General features: G+C 40.7%; 1 protein-coding gene across 1 annotated transcript in view; it reads right to left on the bottom strand.

The window, feature by feature from the left end:
- Positions 1–22127, bottom strand: part of LOC138606620 (caM kinase-like vesicle-associated protein) — a 40638-nt gene that overhangs the window by 5799 nt on the left and 12712 nt on the right. The window contains exons 2-3 of the mRNA XM_069679101.1: positions 1520–1627; positions 1284–1415 (exon numbers count right to left, since the gene is read on the bottom strand). Coding sequence (XP_069535202.1) covers positions 1284–1415; positions 1520–1614 — 227 coding nt within the window. The 5' untranslated portion in view covers positions 1615–1627. The remainder of the gene's footprint in view (positions 1–1283; positions 1416–1519; positions 1628–22127) is intronic.

The raw sequence follows: 22127 nt of genomic DNA, 5'->3' as shown, positions 1-22127 counted from the left end.
AGAGGACGACTGCATTTTTCATTCAGATGGAGGATTAGTGTAAAGACCTGCTTTGATGCACATGAATAACACACTATCGTAGTCAGGGATGCAGAGAGAGGGAGAAACCGTGAAGAAAGCACAATGATCCTGCAAAACACAATCTGTTAACTAAACTTCACAACACTAAGAGGTTCCTGACCAACTGTCCACCCATAGATAAACAGATTTCTGTAATCCGATGCATCCATCTGGGAATAAAACGACCATGCAGCAACGTGGTGCTGAGCATCTGAGCGTGCCTTCTACAACCACAGCACCAGATGGGAAACTAAACAGTAAATTGGGCCCATAAGGCTCCAGAATTTGAGGCAGAGTTTTGCTTTTGCCAGTAAAGTTGGCAAAATACTCACTTTGCCTTCAAGATTTCTTTCTAACCTTTTTTAACGACACTAAATGTGGAACAGGGTCAGCAGAGCTATGTTTTCAATTTCTTCTTCATGTATCAAGACTCAAGATATGTGTCATTATCATCTGCGTCATCACTGACAGGTGTACTGTTGCATAATTGTCATTTACATTTATTTTGCAACAGGAGCCAAGGGAAAAGCATTGCATTATGGGTTTTTTAGCGATTTTTAGTGTGTGTCTTTTGGACAGTTTTCTTTCATTCTGGGGAGTTTCTATTAACATAAATAGACAATGTCAGTTTCAAATTTGAGCACTGAAATTACATAGCGGACAGTGAGTGTGGTCTAGCAGGAAGCAAAGGGGAGATATTTAGCATGGTGTACTGCAGCCACACTATAAAAGAGACATATTTAAGCTCATATATCTCGTACTATTTATGATTTCAATAAAAATTACAGTATAATTCAAAGTATAAGTAAAAGTCTGGAATCCCCGAATATACAAACATTGTCCATTACAGACTGCATGTGATGCTTTTTCACCAATTATTTAGCCTTTGAAAATGTCATCATGTTTGAAGGTGAGGTTTTACTGCAAAGTTAGATTATTACAGACAGGAAGACAAATATATCAGAGATAAACAAGGCTCTTAACATCACCCGCTGTGTGTGATCACTCAGCAAAATGAGATCCTTTTTACTTTTTTTATGAAAGCAAGCAGCGAGATTTGTCTTCTGCTTTCTTTTTCTTTTAAACTGTCGTTGTCTCTGAAGGAAGTACTTAGGAAGATGAAACACGGAAAAGAACTTGATAGTCTCATTATAAAACAAATCAGGCAGTATTTAACACAGAATTTAGACTCCTGAGATTATTAACCACAGTGCATAACTCACATTTTTAAGATGAGGATTTCATTTTTCGCAGCCTTGCGAACTTTTCTTCCATCTTTTTTCAGGAACTTTTTACAAGTGTACATTTTCATCGTAGTTTTGTCCTTGGCCCTGAATATCTCACAGAATTCCTCCCTGAAAAGGATCATTTCAAATAAACAGAGATCATTACAGTTTCTTAAGAACAAGAATCTTGTAACGGTCCTTACACATGATTTTTGAGAAGAAGATATACTCACGATTTAACAATCTGACCCAGGTCATATTTATCTGTCACATCCGAAGGATTGTTATAATCCTTCTTTTCCCCAATTGTTAAACAGCCAAACGGCATGGCCGCTCCTGACCTGTGGTGAGAGCAACAGAAAGAGAGACAAAGGAGGGATGAAATGACTCAGAAGAAACAACATTTTCATAAAATATATCAGGGTGTTCATGGCATCCCGCCTGGCTGATGATCTCCCTTCAATTTGGCGTCACACTGAGCTATAATATTACACTGGATGATGACTTGGCTAAAACGCGTCCCTCTCTGTCATAAACAATTACTCCAATAATGCTGAGGAAGCCTTTTAAAAGCAGGAAGGCTGAGGAGCCACCAGAGGATCTATGATGCAGTGGATTGTTTCACTAATACTGTAACAGAGCCTTTCATGAGCATGCATGAATAATTGGCAGAGCCATAGAGGGATGTGCTGCACAGGCTCAGCTGTATGCTAATATCTAACTTATATAAATCATAAAACAGCAAGGGTAATGTTTTTGCAGTGACGCACAGGTTCGGACTGAAAGTACCAGCGCTTCGCTGTGGGGTGAGTGTTGCAAACCGTAGGGGTCAGGGAGCAGAAGGAGCAGCTGCTTATTGTCCGAGAGCTCGGCGAGGCAACAAGTGAAGCATTTCCAATCAAAAAGGAGCCAGAAATTACAAATTACAGCTGCAGCACCCCCAGACTCAGAGAGGAATTAAAATACTTTAGCTCTGCATCAACACTTGAACACCTAATTGCCGTGCAGCCTCTTTGTGCCTCACTCAAACAAAAAGAGTTTTTTTATTTAACCGAGAATTAAAGCTTTTTGTTCAGCTTTGTTTGAGTTGTTATCTTTGTGTCTCAGGGGAGAAGAGAATCCTTTTTTTACTTTCCTCCCTTCACTGTACAGTCAGGAACCATGAGGCAAAAACAAGAACATTCATGTTTTCCAGCAGTCAAGACAAAGTGTGTTTCATACGTACCTGTGTGTGTGTGTGTGTGTGTGTGTGTGTGTGTGTGCTACTTGAAATAATAAATTGATTGTTGTGACCACTGTATGTATGAAGCCGACTTTACAGTTGAAAAACATAAATGTGTAAGCTCTCTGGTGAACAAACTATGTTATGGTGGCATTGTATCTAAAGCTGTATTTTATCTGTGCTTTAAGGAGTAACAGTGTAGCTACAGAGGCTGTCCATGGGCTCAGAAGTTAATTCAACATTCAACGTGCACCTTGTCAAAAATGTAACTGCAGCAGCTAAGAGACACAATGTGTGTCAATGTTGAGGAGAGGTGATGTTACATGTTACAATGGCACTTGCTTCACAGCCTTTCTGTTGAATGGCATATCATTTCTTTTTATCAAAATGTGAGGTTTTCAATAGCTTCCTGCTTATGTAATGTAACCAAATGCTTCGCCATTGCATTCTAATTTATCTTACAGATGACAGAGTACAGGAATGATTGTGATATAACATGACCTCCTGCACAGATTCTGCACCCACACCTCCCATCTTCTGATTCAGGATAGAATCAATCAAGCGATCTGGTTGACAGCGTGAAACAGACAAAGAGTGGGACTGACAGCCAACCTGTGCAGTTGCTAGGCAACCAGCGGTGACTCCAGGTAGTCATTGCTCCCATCCGAGAAAACAATTCACTGTTGCATAGGGTTATGTAGCACTTTTGATGTTGTATTAGCCTTATAGGTGCTAATATTGTTACAGTGAAAAAGAGGCAGTGAGCAGTGTGAGTATCATTGAGCATCAGGAAGAATAAAAGCACTTCTCTGAAAGTGAAACCATTCTTTGAACTAATACAATGAAGAGAACTTCCCCAAAACAGACAATAGAATCCAATCAGATCATACTTCCTCTACTTCCTCATACTTCCATGTCTTTGGCATTTCTGTACTTCAATAGATGCCAGTGTATTGGACACATCTATATACATCATAGACTTCATTAAGGGATTTAATTCTGATCCCAAACATGTGACAGTTACTATAGAACGTATGATTAGTTTGATATACATATAGAAGATATATAACATTTTCTCATGTTTAGGGTGATGCAGAACACTTCCTGGAAATTTAATGAACAAAGGTAAACTGGTCATGACCACGCACTTCATCATATTTATTTAAAATTCCTGGCCTTGCACTTCCAACCAATACATATCGTGATCTATACATTTTTTCATCTCTCTTGATAAGAGCATCTTTATGCAGTCCAACTGTTAAAGGGCCAGTTCACTGATTTTCAACCTCAGTCCTATCATGCTATGAAGGGGAGCTAATGCCATTATGGTAGAAAAAATGCAATTTCGCTCTGTGCCTTTGGAGGATGCTATCCGCTTCTCCAATGGGCCCTGGAAAACCTCTGGCCGACTATGTAAAACGTATCATCTAGCGGAGGCCAGGGAGCTTGCTGAACTACACTTCCGATGTCAAGTCTCGTTTAAAAAGTCCTGTTTTTTTTCGATGATCCACCGCTATATTCTCGTCGTATTTCACTGAGCCATTGCCTTCAGCGAAACAGTTGTATTTCCCTCCATCTTCTCTCGCTGGGCTGTTCCTTTCAGAGGGAGGGGCGCAGTGCACGCTGAGTGTTGTAGGAATGTAGAATTGGCGAAACCACGAGCCATTTGTACAGCTATCGCCACAGCTATGGCACCAACACCAGCTTTGACTGACAGTGGGTAAAATTTCTCCTTTAACATCATGAGATTCAACACTCAACAAAAACTTGATTTGACTACTTAAAGCTGTTGCCACTCCTGGCTTCCTAATGTGTGAAAATAGTTTGTAAAAGAACTATCTTGTAAAAGCAAGAAAAAAGTAACAACTTTGTGATTAGACGTTTTGTCTGGTTCAAATTTAGACAGGTTTAAGAAACCTGCAGTGGTTACTTCTCCCAACAACAAACACTGATGTGCCTTTGAACAAATATTACATCACTTTTTCTCAAGTAATGCTGCAAAGGGGCCAACAGAACAACACGGCATCCTCAATGACTGTTCTGAGCTGCTGTGATTATTCTGTAAATGAAGCTGCTTGACTGTAAATCAGGGAAGTGCAGTAAAATGACTGCACGGCAAAAAATTTCTCCAGATGACTAAAAGGTAGGAAATATTTATTTTCCTAGCCACACTAGATCCATCTGCGCCGACGGTCGGGGTGATGGATATCCACATGTAAATGAGCGCAGCCAGCATGAGGCGTATAGCGATATGCGTAAGAAGGGCAATCTGTTTGCTGTAGCTCCGCGAACTGACTCGTAATCTAATTTGAGAGATGTCTCAAATTGCCGAGAGAAAACTGTGCTCCCTCTGAACTTCCTTTTCTCATCTGAGGCCCGAGTTTATAAGCTATACTGTGTAGTCAGCGCGAGCTGCTGACCTTTCCTGGCTCCCTATCTCTCAATCTCAATATACTCTACATGTCTCTCTGTGGTAAATGCTCTGGCTCAGTGAAGTTCTGCTGCAAAAGAAGAAAGGAGAGCTGTGCAGGGCCAGTGGCTTAAAAGGTAATTCTGAGTAAATATGACAGAAAAAAGGCATTGGGAAACATGTCAGGAGGACATTTATGATCTGCAAGTGAAGAGTGAAAACAATTCTGAAGATAATGCAAACTAGTCAGCAGCTAATAAGCAGAGCCTTTGTGGTTTTGGAAACACTTTCCTTGCCCAGTCAGTGGAGCCTTTATTAAAAGGTTCATCATGTAACAGTCTAACACAAGTCCAGATTATTCCAGCAAATATAAATGTCGTTTCCCAAAGAGTCTCAGTCAGCCTCGCCCATTTCAAAAAATCCAACTTACTGTAATGGATGGAGATTTTGTGAAGCAGCTCAAGTGGAAAGAGCAGGATGCTGTTTATATCATATAACAGAGGCTGCATAATGGGCCCATTTAGACTGACCACCATCAGCAACATTCAGGCATTATCCCCACATATTCTGACTGTTATCTGCCCCGCTGGAGCACCAATCAATGGCTCGTGATGCTTTATGGCCCAGTGTGAGACCTACATTTCCCAGGTTGGATTTTCTGCAGTAAAGATGTACGAGACAGAAGATGGATAGTGGTGAAGATCTCAGGCTTATTAGAGGAGCAGCGCCTCCTCTAACTGGGGAGCAGATGAGTAAATTAGATTTTTCTTGCACCTTGTGAAATCCATGAACAACTAGCTCTTGTGTCTGTACAACGTTTAGGATAAGGCTGAATTCAGAGCTTATGTGCACTGTGTCAAGACTTTTAAACGCTGCAGTAAAAGGGATCATTGCACCTGCTGCTACAGTATATTGTTGGGCAAAAGGGCTGGTTTCTGTTTGGTATGGTAAGCCTACAAGTACGTGAGAGAGCAACTTTTTACGCTAATCGCACATTGAAATTCCTCAGAGACTGGGAAGTTTTTACTTGTTTTCGGAAATCTTTCATTTGCTGTTTTGTTTTCATCTCTGTCCTTCTCTCACCCCTCCCTCACACTCTCCCTCTGGCTCAGCAGCATCTTAATGAGGATGCACAGTAAAGATCAGACCCCATGCATCACACTTGTGCTGACTGTAGGCCATTACAGATTTACTGAAGCAAAACTAAGCAGTGCTGACTCTCAACAGTTATGTACAAACTATATTTTACACAGACCACAGTCCCCTGAGCAAGATAAAATATACGATCTAATAAAATATGCTGCATTAATTACATATCAGGTTTGATGGATGATCAGTTTTCACTACACGATTCTTATCCTAAGTGCTGCCTAAATGAAGACATCAAACTAAATACTAATTTGCTTAGCTGAATACCTCTCTGATGCAACATTATGTCTCTTCTGGATTTGTGCCATGCCAACATGTTTTACAATCCAGGAAGAATGACATTCTTAAACACCAGCCTCACATAACTGCTATAAGGTTCAGGCTCATTAAAAACTTGGTGAGGGAAGGGGAAATATCTGTTGTTGTTTTTCCTTTGAAAAAGGAGGTCAAAACTAATTAAAGATATCTAGTTTTAGTGAGAAAAAGCTCTTAAAACTAACTGTACATTACAGAACCTAACAGTGCACAGACCCGCTAACAACTAATGACCACATGAACACAGTGGAACATTTCGCAGCTAAGCTAAACTGGCTAAGATCCAGATATCTTACTTAAGAGCTTACAGAGGAGTGAGTGGGGGGGAGCCTATCCCAGCTGTCATTGGGCAAGAGGCGGGGTTCCACCTGGACGCATATACTCCTTTCCCACCGAAATTAGCGCGTTGACAGGTTTTTCAGACCCAGGAAGACCTGCTTTAAGACGTCACAAACACGCCTGAAACAGGATTAGTAAACAGTGAAGATGTGGAACGATGTTCGAGCGCTGCTTGGATGGAGACGGGCGGAATTTGTGGCTGAGATGACAAGGAGTCACAGAAGTTACCGACAGAGCATAGCATCGCTCCAGAAAGGGGTATGAGATCAGTGTGTAAAACCCGGGTTCTGTGTTCCCAACTTCCCATCAATGCCAATCCGAGCCGAGGCGATGATTACCCGGGTCTACTGCAGAGTCATTTGACCCGGGTCTGAATGCTCATTGTAGCCTTTCCCACTAAACAAAAAAGTCAGGTGTTAGCGGGGTTTTTGACTAGTGGGAAAGCGGCTATAGAGACGGACAGAATTTTAGAGTCACCAATGAACCTAATAAGCATGTCTTTGGACTGCTGGAGCTGGAGTACCTGGAGGGAACTCACACATGTGCAGGAACATGCAAGCTCCACACAGACAGGCCGCACCAGGGTTCAAACTAGGAACCTTCTAGCTGTGAGGCAACAGTGCTAACCACTGCACCACCGTGCACCCACAGCTGGCAAACACTCAAAATAAATACAAATGTAATATTATTGGCTAGAAACGTTTTCCACTTTCTTCCATTAATTTGATGTTTGGAAGGTTGTGTATAGCCCTCAGCCAATTAAAGCACACACGTGGGACAGTGTGTGAACAAGGAATCATCGCTGACTCTGCCTGACTCTCAGAAAGGCCACAGAATGCAAGATGCCACTTCAAACACAAGTGAGTTGAAGAGCGAGTCTGTTCCAGTCGCTCCTCTTACCCTCTTTGGTGGACCAAGTGTAATGGTTAGAGGTTTCACGCAGATGTAAAAAAATATGACATAGATGCAGAAACTAATCAGAAGTTTGTGGAGAAAAAAAAAAGAAAAATGCTGCAAGACTGGGTTACGAAGTTAGTTTAAGGTTGGATATTTGACTTTTGTTCATTAATTCACTCCTGTCAACTGTATATCTATCCTTATACCTGCTTGGTAGTGCAGCTGTGGCCAGTAAAAAATGACACACGTCTGCGATGATGAACGTCAGCCTGTTTAATGTGGCCAAAGCTCCTTTGTGAAAACCATGTTTTTGTGAGTAGAGCACACCTGTAATACACTTACATATGGAAGGATTTATGTTTTGTGTTTGTTATGTTCATTAATCTACCACAAACTGTTCTAATAGGATAGGGGGTTTTGGGGTTAAGGGTTAGCAAGAAATGTCATTGATGAAATCTGAACTTAGCATTTTCCCATTGTGCTGCATTGTGTCAATCCCCCCCAAGCATACTCTGTTCTTAAGTGTTTGGGACAAACTAGTAATTCTGTTTCGACAGGATTTATCTCAGCCATCTAAAATACCATCTCTACCTCTCTCTGTCGTTCAGGCTTTCCCTCTGCCCGGGGGATTGGTTGGATCTCAGCCTCAGATGAACAAACTACACCTATGGGGAAATAAATATCTTTGATATTCATTTCTTTCATCCCTGCTGATCTCCCCGGATTGCCTAAGAAACTGTAATAGCACTTTGCCTTCAGCGGAAAGGAGAAGATAAGGTCAACAGAGATGGGCATGGTGACAACTGTGTAATCTTAACAGAGACCAGTGTGAAGAGGACGCTCAAATGTGTGCCAATACCACTATCTCTTCCAGTGAAGACAGTTGCTATACTGAAAGTGAAGGCTGGAAGGAATCTGGGCTGGAAGAAAACATAAGGATGAGAGGAAAACAAGTTATTTTCGGACTCCTGCATATCACTTCTGTTTGACTTGTAAGCTTATACTATTGGCAATACTTAAAGCTATCCAGGGTCAAGTAATGGGGCTTTTAAATCATTCATGGGCTATAGTTAAACTTTAACTTTCAGTAATCCCACCAGGATGTTTAATGTAACAGGTTCAACTGGGCTCTGTAATCTGATAGTGATGTCTGACAGCAGTAAGGTTTATTACCTTTATTAAATGACTTTTTGAAAGATTGATTTCACATTTTGGAAACACAGGGTCACTCTAAATGTTAAAGGAAAAATTTGGCCGTGGAAAAAGCCACTGTCAGTCAAAGCTGGTGTTCTCTGTAATTGATAAGCAATAATAGCAATAATATTTGAAATTGGCGCCATAGCTGTGGAGAAAGTGGTACAAACAGGTCGTGGTTTCGCCCATTCTACATTCAACACCCAGCGTGCATTGCGCCCCTCCCTCTGAAAGTAACGGCCCAGCGAGAGACGCTGGAGTGAAATACTACCGTTTTCGCTGCAGGCAATGGGTCAGAGCGGTACTGAATCCGAAATACGACGAGAATATACCGGCGGATCGTCTGCAGTCTACATTTCAAACCTGAAACCTGAACGAGACATGACTCAGTTAGAAATGTGGAATGTCTGGGAGGGAAAACGGGAGAGCAGGCAGCTTTTCAAGGCACCTCATGGAACAAATGATTACATTTTATGGTATGTGATTTTTTCAACTAAACACTGCAGACATCGGAGGTGGGCGTCTCAGATTGAGGAAGTGTAGTTCAGCAAGCTCCCTGGCTACGTATAACGGGTCATCTGGTGGAGGTTTCCCTGGGTCCATTACCATAATGGCTTTAGCTCCCCATAATAGCATGATAAAACTGAGGTAGAAAATCGGTGAACTGGCCCTTCAATGCCATTTTCTGTTATCTCATAACATATTTATCACACAAGATTTCAGCTTATTGGGGAGGTATGAACCCTCATCACTGTATTCTCTATTTAATATCTGCTTGTTGTGTCGCTTCATAATTTATTTAGAATTAGACAAAAACATGTCATTCATGGAATTAGAGGTGATCGACCCTTAACACCCTTATCAGATGTCAGAAAGAGTCCATGTCAGAGGTGGGACTAAAACACAAATCAAACATAAGTGTGCACATAAACAAAATTTTAAATCTTGTCTCATATGAAAAGGCTTTAATGTGCTTTTGCTCATTTTATACACATTTTGTTTTCAATTCAAATGCTCACAAAAAGAGTGCACATGTGAAGGTTTGGCGATGCAAAGGTTTGATTCTAAAAGAAGCCATTTGAAGTAATAATCTCGAAGATTTTCATTTAAATAATTGTCTGTTAAGTCACTACTTATCACCGAATGAGGTAACACAATGGGGATTGAGCCTCCGGCCCACTGACGGAAGCCTTTGCATTTGCAGTATTACGGACTGGGTGTCTGTGGTGACATTCATGGAGAAAATCACAAGTGGCACCCAGTTAGTGACGCATTTTCCATCACCCATCTAAGCGGCTGCTTTTCCCGGTCTCTGCAAGTGTTGCGAGTCACCAGTAATCTACTATAACTGAACAAACAAAGAAATGATCGATGACTACAGATACAACTTCAACAATAAAATCCAAAGAAAAAGAAACAAATTTGACGTTCAGATGAAGGCAATGTAATCAAGAGTTACAACCGTAGCCAACCATGGACGTCACGCATGCAACACTGTCTGAATATCTGGGAAGTGTGCTCCCGCAACTTTAATATAGAGGCATCAGACACTGCTTAAACTAAAACTAGCTCTGCAAACAATAAGAGGAAAATGAAGAGATGCTAATTATTCTTATTGCCTGCCCATTAACATCAAGTGCCTCTGACGATGCTAGCATCGCAACTTCATGTTAGCTGATTGTTGTGTACAGAAGGTGTGCAGGACAACTGCATTCAGTGGCGATTTCATGTATTATTGGAAAAGCTTCTCAGAAACTCACTGGGTAAGAAGACATTCTGCAACATCATCACATTGCCTCATTACTGCACCTCACAAGAATAATGTCCTTTTACATTTGACTGGAAGGGGAAAAGGCTCTTTGGAAACGTTGACATAAAGGTTTGCATATACCATCTCAGGGGAGTTTTACCACACTAATTAAACTTGCAATGCTGTATGTTAGGTTTGCTGTTTCAACCTTTACAGGGCCAGAAGAGAAGCGTAGAGCTGAGAGGTCTACAACGAGGGGAGCAAAGAGGAAGAACAACAGAAGAGAGGAAATAAATTAAGAGATGGAAAGTTGCATCAATCAGCAGCATGGTGGAGGGAAATCAGAATATAGATGGTGGCATAGGGTTTTTAAAAGTGGGCGCATACACAATTGAATTAATTATTCATGACTGACAGACTCCTTTTCCACACTGTGTCTCAATGGGCCTGCGGTTCGTGTCTTGTATCGAGGAATCGTTGTGTCCCGGGGTGCTTCCTTAACACTGTGCTACGGGCAGAAGCATGTCAGCTCTGGCACTGCTGTAATAATTACCAACCTTGTCTCCTAAGCTTCCCTCTAATCCCCGTTCAGTGCACAGCACTGCTTGTTGGTGTCTGCGTCAGCCTCTCACACAGCAAATCTCTTAAGAATCAGGGGATTGGATAGCTTTGCAATCTACCTCATATATTTTTTTTCAAGGCCAGGGACCCTAATCATTCCTTTAGAAAATAATCACAATAACACTCTTTGTGCTGTCATTCATTCAAAGCAAGGCTCTGTATCTGACTCATGTTGCTGCGCTCTTCATCGAATGAAGAAAAACATTGCAGTAGCTTCTTCAGCTGCAAAGTGAGTTTTAGAAAGTCCTCCACAAGACAGTTCTCCACTTCTCTCACTTGTTTTTCCACTTGTCTAAAATTGTCTCAGCCAGTGTGGTGTATCCTACCCCTGCTGGCAATTGGTAATAATGCAGGTTTAAGGCACGTCCTAATTGGCTTCACTTTTCAGACCCTGAGGATTCTTCAATTTCTTCCACTTCCTGTTCCTTTTTGTAATCCTGTGCCATCACTCTTACACAGTCACACTTTGATCCTTTGATCCTCTATAGAGGAGCACAATTAAGTCCCGCCCATTACATGGTGGGAAAACAATTCATTGCTCTTCATTGATTCTGTATTGTAAGAAGGTGCTTTCTTATCACTTTCACATCTGAACCAAAACACACAACATACAAGAAGACTAAACAGACAGAGCGACTATATTTAGCATGTCAATATACCTTTTCCTCTGTGGTGAACTTAGGGTGATAGAATAATCTTTTGTCATGCTGACAAATAATACTCTCAGCTAGCTACAGGTATTTGGTTAGCTAGTTAACCCCTGGTTACATTCTGTTGCTCAGACTGTTTTCCCCTCCAGTGGGCCTGGTTTTCAGAGAATGGTGCATTACTCGCTGTCTCTATGGCCAATCACATTCAGCGACAACACCAGGCCCATATTGTGCTTTCACAGATTTGTAAGGCAAGCCATGGCTATGTCTTACATCAGCTTCTGAAGGAGATTTGAGAACACAGGATGTTGACAGAAATATTGTGCATGTGTATTATATTGAGTCAGTGGCTGCTAGTAGTTTCTTTTGGCAAAAATTATATACCTATGACTGTATCTGTTTTGAATAGTCTTTTTAATCCTGATAGCACCAACAGCATTAATTTTCAACCTCAGTTTTAAAGAAAAAAATGTTTTAGAACAAATAGCTAAAGACCACAGCACAGTATGCTAGCCAAATCATCTTACTATGATCTTTATGCAGGTAAAAAAAAAAAAGTAGATTTAAAAAAATCAGCATTTTGTCTGTTACACCTGCAAGTCATGAAGGCATTGTGAATATGAGATGCTGTAGTTTTGTGCATCAATTATTAAACAGATTCAAGATTGTTGATAAGCTGACGCTGCTACTTGTGCTCGAATAGTAGAAGCTAATTGTGGCTCTGACTTGGCTGACTCTGGGAAAGGTTTAATTTACTGCATTAAAAAAATCATTTTATTTTAATCATTGTGCATATACACATCTGATACATTTTAAAAATATCTTTTAAAAACGTGCAAGCCTCCTTTGATCTATAAGTTAGACTACAAAGCAGCAGGCAGCAGGATAGATATCACAGTCACAATTCTTCTCTTTTGGTCGAGGCTTAATGCCACATCCCACTTCAACCTCCCCAAGCAGGCATGGCCTGGACCACTCGATCAACTGAACACAGCAAGACCAAACTGATATTAATTTATCATCAAACACATTCATTTCTCCAAAATACAGAGGTCTCATTAGAAGAGTGTGAGCGAATATACTGACTAATATACTTATAGCTAATATACTTATACAAATTTTATGATTTACGGCCTTATTCAACAATCTATATGGTAGGATCATACAGTAACATTCAGCTACAATCTAAAGCATGCAATTATGATTGCAGTTCCAGCATATTTAGCACATAAATAGGTAAAAAGCAACTGATTAATAGGTTTGTGTTGTAATGAGAGTTTCTCTGTAGAAAAAAAAAATCTCAGAAACAACTGAGACACCAAATTGTGTTTTTAGAAATATAGCTGTATAGCCATTTTTGACCTCCATATGGCTGCCTGAGGGTGCTTCAGCGTGACCCGGACAGCCTATTTCTGCAGTATATTACTCTTCAGGTAATACAACTCATAAGTGCTTTCCCTACAGAGTGTGTGTGTGTGTGTGTGTGTGTGTGTGTGTGTGTGAACAAATGCAAGCCTGTTTTGATAAAATCATTACAGACAATCCATCCCTGAGGGAGTGTGTGTGTAAGTAAAGACATGAGTGCATGCCTGAATGCATAAAAGCATATGTGCATTACAATGTGAATCCATACACTCCAATGGAACATGTGTGTCTTTTCCTATTTACTATGGATATAACCACAGTTTCTAATTTTAGGCAAAAAAAATGTTTCTGCTGTCAAAACCCCTGTACCTTTCTGTCATTTTCAGTCTGATGCAGGAGAGTGTTGGTGTTAGGGTGGTGAATCACAACATGAGGTGGTAAGAGCACGTTCTATATGTCCTAATTAAAAATACAGCTAAAAGAATGTATAAAGAAAGCAGGTCCAGGGAGGGTGTATACCTACACCGCCAACCAACTGTTACTGTCTGTGTTGTATTAAAGTCAGGGGATATAAATTTCTTAAATATTCCTATATTGGGGCACAAATGCGACCTTGTGCCCTGGGGCTTGAGCCTAAGAGTGCTGTTTCAATTCCAACCCTCCCCCTTTGCTGCATGTCATCCCCTCTCTGCTTTCCCCTTATTTCCTGTTTTTCCTCAGTTTTTCCTTTTAACCTTATAACTGTGTGTGCTGTGTAAAGTTTATATACTGATGCTTTTGGGAGCTAAAAAATTCCAAGCCAAAATGTTCTAATTAGAAAGAGAAGCAGGGTTACCATGTTATTCACTTACACACATCTTGGGTGGGAGAGAACAAAAACAATCAGTCTTCTCAAGCTGCTTGCATGCAGCAAGCCATATGTCCGATATTTGCTTGAAAAAAATTCCAAGAGGCACCAAGAGCCGGGGCGTCAAGATCAGTGGCTCGAATAGCTTAGGGAAGCCGAGCAGACAGCTAGTGGTGCCTACCTACGATGGTTGACAAGGTCAACGAGTTACAACGGCCCAAAATATTTCCATTAGGGAGAAGAAAATCAGAAACACAGCCAATCTCAAAACCCCGACCAAAGTCCAAAACAAATTCAACAGTGGAAGTATTCTGAAAATGATAAAGCATGCTGCAAAAATACAAACCATTTAAGGTAAATGTGCTGCAAACACATAAAAGATGCAAAATGAAAAACACACAAAACCAGAAAAACGACGCATAGTAACAGGAAGGAACTGGCGAGTAAACAAAGGGAATGGTCTGGTACATTTGGAGTGAAGCTGATGAGTTCAGTGGAGACAGGTGAGCAGGTGGGAGGGAAAGTCAGGACACAGCAGGCTGATTAGAACAGAACAGGTGTGTACATGGAGAAAGAACTGAAAGTGAGGGCATCTGGTGGAGAGGTGGAGAATGGCTAAGGACCTTAGGATGTGAGAATGTGACTGGTGAGGAGGAAGGATGGAGACAGACCGTGACAAACTTATTTGTTTTGCCATTCTGCTGCATTTTTCTCTATTGGTTTTTTAATTTTGTGTTTTTAATTGTCATCCTTTCTGAAGTTGCAGCCTGTTTCTCCTAATTGAAATATTGTAGGCAGATGTAGGGGTTTGCCCTTGTCAGCCACCATACCTAGCTGTCAATCAAAGTGGCAAAGTCCTTGATTACGATTAAAATGGGTGAGTTGCATTAACAACAATCCGTCATGCAGTTTACATGAAGGGATGAAATATTGTAAGGCTGCAAACGTTTATTTCTGCTGTTACCATCTTCTGACTATAACATAGCCTCCTGGAGCAACAGCCAACTCAGGACTTCCAGTGTAGCCAGTGGTTAGGAATAAAAGACTTCCTTTCGTATGCCCAGAATTCCTTTATCCTGAGATGCCATTATTTACAATCCAGCTAGCAACTTCACAAGCTATGACGGAGTTGAAGATGAGTGAAGATGTCTAAGAGCTGATTGTGAGCTGACTTATATGTTGATGTCTGTTTATAGAGATCAATACAAAGCTTAATCATCGTCAGAGGACAGCACTACGACTGGTGTGTTCTAGAGTCCTGCGTGGGACAGTTTTCTTAATCCCACTCCCGCCCGCTCCTTTTGGATTTCTGACCATTACCGCCCACTCCCGCAATGTCTGTTTTCCACTCCCGCCCGCTCCGGTGTCAGAAGACGGGAAGACCATGCCGCTTCATCTACACACACACGCTTCACCTCAGGGAGATTCCTGTTCGAGCCGCGCATGGGCCAAAAACAGCCGAGAGACCAACACCAAGCTCTCCATCATGCATGCTCATTCTGATGCGCTCCCTCTAATACATGCAGAAACAGACACACACTTACTCACCCACAGATCTGAGAGGTACGTTTATTATAAACCTCAGACAAAGCACCTGCTCGCAGGTCAATGGATCACTTGGGATGCAGACATGAATGCACTAAAAATGACACACTGACTGGACCAATTATAACTAAAATGATTTTCTACAAGCAAAACCTTAAAGTATTACAATCATGTAATGCTATAATCATTTTGTGCATTATGTAACATATACAGTATAAGCATATAGTTACTCACACAGTTGCTGTAAGGGAGCTTTTATTATCCATTTAAAGATGTTGTATCTTCTTGACCCATAGCTTTTCTTATTCACATGAGAAGACCCAGAGGCTCAGCTTCTACAACACAGATGACTTTGTGCCAATCTCATTAGTTTCCAGTTCCTCCGTGCTGCTTCAGTGGACAGAAACTTTAATTGCTGCACATAAAATCGACATTACATGAAATATTATCATCTAAAGGAAGGGATAAATAAAGCGGACTCTGTTTTAATGTCGAGCTCACACTAATTGAAAGTCCCTTCAGAGTGCTGACTGTGAAATTGACAGCGCAAAAGAAACACAATTATGAGCAGTAAATTCAAGGAGATCCATTAATGAAGCTACCGGGAGGATATTGATAATATTTGAGAGTAAACAGTGCTGAACCATGGTGACCGCCTCTCCGATGTGGAGCTAACTTTTTCCTGTAGCAAACGTGGTGGTCACTGTGTTGTACTGTAGCTGAATCACAGCAGTCTATAGTCACACTCCACATCGTCCAACATTCATGACAGCTCACATTCATGACATTCTTATATCAGATCTGGTATTCCATAATTGTCAGGTACACTATTATAGTCACTGTACAATAAAGTCTCTTTAATAACATCAGCCGTGGCTCCCTGTTTAATGTGTATGGAGAGTTCTAAGAGTGTAGATACATACATCCAGTCTTCACCTGCAGCAAAAGCCACCTGACTCTAGTCTCATCCACTTCCTGAATCTGCCTTCATCAGTCTCAGCTCGAACAGTCCAGGAAAGAGGAAAGATAAAACCTTGGATGTCGTTGCTTTATAAGCTTCAGTCGTAGCAACTCTAAATTTGCGATCCTTGGATTTATGAATCTTCTTGATAAACTAGACAGTACAAAAATGGAAGGATGCTACAGAAAAACTAACGCAAGTTCTGGTTTATTTTGAGATCGGGCCATGACCAAGCTTACATCTAACATCTGTACAGTGTGTATCTTGTGACAAACTTTGGCCTTTGGGGAAAATTTGCATTGAGGTCGATTGGCGTTGGCCGAAAATAGGTTGTGAAGACAGCATTGGCAAATCATCATATGGTTATCTTGTTGGCAAAGAGTTGCTTATACTTGGTCAAGGAACAACATTAGCATTCATACGGAGTTATGTTCAGGCAACTAAAAGTTCAACTATAACCGGTTTAAGATTCTTAAGACAGTGAGATTCACTGAGGTACAGCAGTGCTTCGAGCTAAATGCTAATTAGCATTGAGTACAGTTTAGGCTGATGTAAATGTCATTAGTTTAGAAGGTATTTAATCCCTAGCCAAAGCATTGGACAAATTCTGACCTGTCGAAAGTCAACAGGAGTCACACTCTTGGAACTTTTGTTGCAGTTTTTATTGGTGAAAAAACAAGCAGGGAACCTTTGTTTAATTGGATGAATAAAAAACTTAAGTTGACTGACAGAAAAGTCAGAAAATCACTCCAGTCCTTAAGTTTTTTTCCCCTGGGAACCATGAACTTCTTTACCACATTTCATGACTACCCATCCAGTAGTTTGAAAATGTGAAACTATCAACCTCGTGGTGAGACAAATTCAGGGAATCACCAAACTCTGTAGAATTGATGCTCTGTAAAGCTTAGGCGTAAATGTTGAAATATCATTCAGTCACAACCGAAGTGGGATATATCCCTGACCGACTTACAGGCAGACTGACATTGCAATCCGTGAACTGCAAAAAGTAGACATTAGAGGGAAAGGACGGCCATAATGCATATGTGCCATGTGTTTTGTGGCTTAGAAAACCACCTCATTTCTTCAGGCATACAAATAACTCATTTTAGCTTCTACTCTAAAATGACAACAAACTCTTTCCAGCACCATCTCCTCAAGCTCTCGCACAGCCTGTTGTGTTTTTCCTCCTGTGTAAAGTAAATAGATTGTGTCTAATGCTCTCATTAGTTTCTGCTGTATCTCTGAGTAGCATTGCGTGCTAGCTCCATCTTTTATTCTCTCTTCTCATTCAGTTTGAACAGCTCTATTCTCCATCGGGGAAAGGATGCATCTTGTATCATCGTTTCAGCGAGCTGAAAATAGGAAGTTCAGAGCATGAAAATGCCTTTGACAGAGGCAGGGCTCAGTTTGCCGCTGCAGCACTCAGAGTCGATGTTAAAAACAAGGCAAATGTGGAGGGTTTTGTCTGAAGTCCAGCACAACTGAAAGTGAATGTGCTATGATGAATATATTGCTCAAAGGCAATGCATGCAGGATGAAGATGTGGGTATCTGCATGGCTCAGATTCATTCTATGTGATGTTTCTGCTAATGAAATAGCCTTAATCTGCAGGGAGTTGAGCAGAGAATACTGTAGGCTGCACTTTTTTGCAAAATATGTCATGGAAAAGATTAAATCATAATGAAATTAATATAAAATATGCATAAAGAAAAGAAAGCTAACAATACATATCTGTGGACTATATAAATTCATGTCAGGTCAATCATTTCCAGCTATAAGACGTAGAAGTGTTTAAATACAGCTGAGCACTACAGATCTGCTGTCTCAGTCCTGTGACTTCCATAACTCGAGCTGTTTTGGAGGAGATTTTGATATTCAATAAAACAACGGAGTCAGCAAAAGCAGCAATACTGCAGTGGAGGGTTTAATGTTGTTGTGAAAAGGCAGGGTAAACTGACATGTATGAAATTGACCGAGCTCAGTGATTTTTTTTGCTGCACAGAGGTATGAAAATCACTTTGGAAGTCATGTTTTGATCGTTCTCACAGGCCTCTTATTGTCCACAAGTTAAACACTTTTAAGTTTGCGTTAGCTCTCAATCCAAGTTAAATTGTGAAAAAGCCATCAACATTGTTCATTTAAATTCTCTGTTATTCTACGAGAGAGCAAATAAAACTCAGCCACATGAAGAGACTCCATGGCTCAGGCACCATGCGGCTGCTTGTTAGAAGTGCGTTACGAGGTTCCGTGAGGGGATGGAAACTGATGGGTTGGACTGCTGCAAAGCTGTTGTTGTCTGAGGGCTTGGTGTGAAATCAAAGAGAAGTTTCTCACTAACGCTTGCTGCTTTGGAGAGAAGCCTAGAGAATGGAACAATGCTAATTTATCAGTTGGTGTTAGTTAATGTGATGCTTGTCTCAACTCCTTCTGCTGTTTTTATGTAAAGCTGCTGCACAGTTAAGGATTAAGCTCTAAAGCACAGTGGTTGTAATGAGAGACAGTATTAAGTACCTTAAGGACAGTCAGTTCACGCTCTTTAATAATCCAGCTTTAAATGTTTCTACTAATTTATCACCTCTTATTAATAAGCTGTGAACTGTATGTACACCATTACAGTAAATGCTGACATAAAGCCTCAGGTGGATAAAATGCTTTTATATGTGTGTTATGAGCACACATTTTAATTGTTATGTTACAAAGGACTAGCTTATAATTTTAATACATACTTTACATAAATGTTACAGTTGTCACACATTCTGACCGCCTCTTACAGCAGCTGGCTCTTAACGAATCAACGATTTCAGATTTTAGTCAAAACATTCAGTCAACAGTCACAGAGCAGAGGAGTTTCATTTCAGAGGCAAAGAGAAGAGGACAGGGTGTGAAAATTTGCCAGTATGCAGCTGCTTTTATCACTTTACTGGAGTTCAAATTATATTGTTGGCCAAAAAAAACAGATAATGGGATGTGCCGGGTCGGTTTCACAAAGATAGACTTTGACTATGGCTTAGATAACAAATAGTCAGATTTCAGATAGACGTCTAGATTCATCCGTTTCACAAAGCAGTTTAGTTCTTGACTTTCTTAAGCAGGACTATGGTGCATTGAATTGTGGGTACATTAAGACTTTCTTCAAAACAAAAAAAAATGGTGTTTACCCCAACAGAAAATGTTTATCTGTTGTGGGCATTTTACTCTGAAAATTCAGCCAACAAAAAAACGGATATGGAAAAAAATTGCAGCAACAGTAAACAGTGTCAATCCAACCGCTGAAGGGACGAACAGAAACGTTCAAAATTTGGTGCTACTGGTCAGCAGATGTCACTGATTGTTACCATGGTAACATGGGTCTTATAGCTGAGTTAGCCCTGGGGGCAGGAAAACACTGGCCTAACACTATAGACCAGTCTAAAACATCTTAGTGAAACCGGCCCCTGGTGTGTTATAGTTACACTACCTGTTCTCGATATGACAGAAGTCCTAGTGTTTTATTACTATATGGTCAGTAATAAGCCATAGCAATTTTTGTTTTTTGTGAGTTCCTTTTTAAGTCATTTTTAAGCTCATGGCAAGCTAATTTAATGCTTTATTTTCCAATTGGAATACTATACATTAATGTTCAAAATAAATAAGGAGCCAGCCACAAGTGGTCTCTCCAGGAACAGCAGATTTTGGCTCTTCTGGTTGGCTCCATTCACACCCAGAGGTTGCTGTTATCGATGCATTATTCAGACCTGGATACCAGTCTCAAAGATTACGCTAAGTCGGTCCAAAAAGAATTGTTTGCCTGGCACCTACCCCAAAAAAGTCTCTAGCTTCTGGCTTTACCTAAGGGGTATGCAGCCAAGTGAATATGCTAAATATTGTTCCTCCCATCGGCCCCAGCTGCAATTCTTGCACAGCCAAAGATTGTGATGGTTTAACTGCTTTTTAAGTACATTTTTTTCCAATATTGACCACAATGTATCAAAAATTCAAAACAGTCACAGTTAGCCTTGTTTTTTGTTTAAGATGCCCTGACATGCTCCAAAATTAGAAAATAAAGTGCACTGCAGTGGCGTCCCACGTCGTGTTTATAAATCTATGGTTGCCTCTTCCCTTGAACGGGCTTCCCGAAGGCTGGCCAGTCAGAATCAAGTGCGAAGGGGGCATTAAGAGAAAGGAGTTAAATGGTTTGTTTCAGAGAGAGGCTTATCTGAGGGGCTGCATGGAGAATTTTAATGAACTGTGAATCATGCAAAGCTGCTCTAGTGGAATCTCAGAATAAAAATAAAAAGCTGGAAATGAGCCTGATACGTCCTCTTTAGAGGAGGTTGACACTATTAAACCATGAATCAAACCATTTTCTACAACTTTCACGAGAATTCTAAATATTGCAATCATAAAATAATTTATAAGACCTTTAACACAGTTTCAAGAGTAAATGCAGAAATAACTTATCAGAGTGAGTGTGCTGCTGGCCCTGCAGTGTACCTTACCTTAACAAAAAGTAACTACCGGCAGGACACACAAAAACACTGTTAAGTTGACTAAAATAAAAAATAATATTCACTTTATAAGCGTCTCTCATTATCAGGCCTGAACTGTATTACTCTTCAATTTTCACCACCAGGCCAAAACAAAGCTGCACTGCAGTGTGTGAACTACACAGTAAAAAGATCATTTTCAGTCAGAAGAATTAGAAGCCTGATCAGTATGCATGTGGCAGACAGGATTTGGAAGAACTGTCTAAAGAACACCACCTTGATCTGACAGCCACACTCTCCTTCCACACTACTGTAAGCTGAGTCAAGGAAAGCATCCCATTTTTATTCTCCAGTGTGTGTGTTGGTGTGTATGTTGGTGGGTGGGGTAATGGGGGGCGGGTTGCTTTCCCAGATGTACAGTATACAGTACAGTATATTTCCAGAACAGAGCTTGTAAGAATAATCATCTCTGCTACTATATACTGGGTATGATTAGTCTGAATTAATAAAATATAAAGTTGAAGTTAACTGTTAGCTTACGAATATGACCTGTGGGCTAAGGTAGCCGTGTGCTAATGAGCATTGCTAAATTGCTAAAAACGTCCTTAATAAGATCGGACACAACTTGACAGACGCCCTGCAAAGGAAAGCTGCAGGCATAAATATGCACACTGTTTGCAGAAGTCTTTAAAAACATTTTCACCCTGATGGATTCAGACGTGTGCAGTGAGAGCAGGTTTTTTCCCTGACTTTGTCACATTTAAGAACTCCCTTCATATTTTAGCATAACTCGTAAAGTTTGGGCCGTAAAATAGAAAGCACCTGTGGGATTGAAAACCTCTATTTTTTGCCCAAGTAAAATATTAGAGGTTACTGAGCTCTACTTTCCACCTTGCATTATAAAAACTAGAGTATCCTTACATGTAATGTAAGTCATTTCTGTAATACCTTCCAAAGCCTCTCCATATTTACAAGCTATTCTCTCTGGGGGAGAAAACCCAGCAGGAAGAGGGATGTGTAATCTCTCCTGACAGAATGTTCATGAAAATTAGGATAGTGTCACTGCTGTGTGCTTTCGGATACTTAGCATGAGGAGCCAGCTTGCACTGA

Source organism: Semicossyphus pulcher, unplaced genomic scaffold (assembly GCF_022749685.1).
Source record: "Semicossyphus pulcher isolate SPU_LCO1_2020_fin unplaced genomic scaffold, fSemPul1.0.p SCAF_3, whole genome shotgun sequence".
Classification (NCBI taxonomy): domain Eukaryota; kingdom Metazoa; phylum Chordata; class Actinopteri; order Labriformes; family Labridae; genus Semicossyphus; species Semicossyphus pulcher.
The sequence above is the reverse complement of the archived record's forward strand: the minus strand, read 5'-3'. Positions and strand labels throughout refer to the sequence as shown.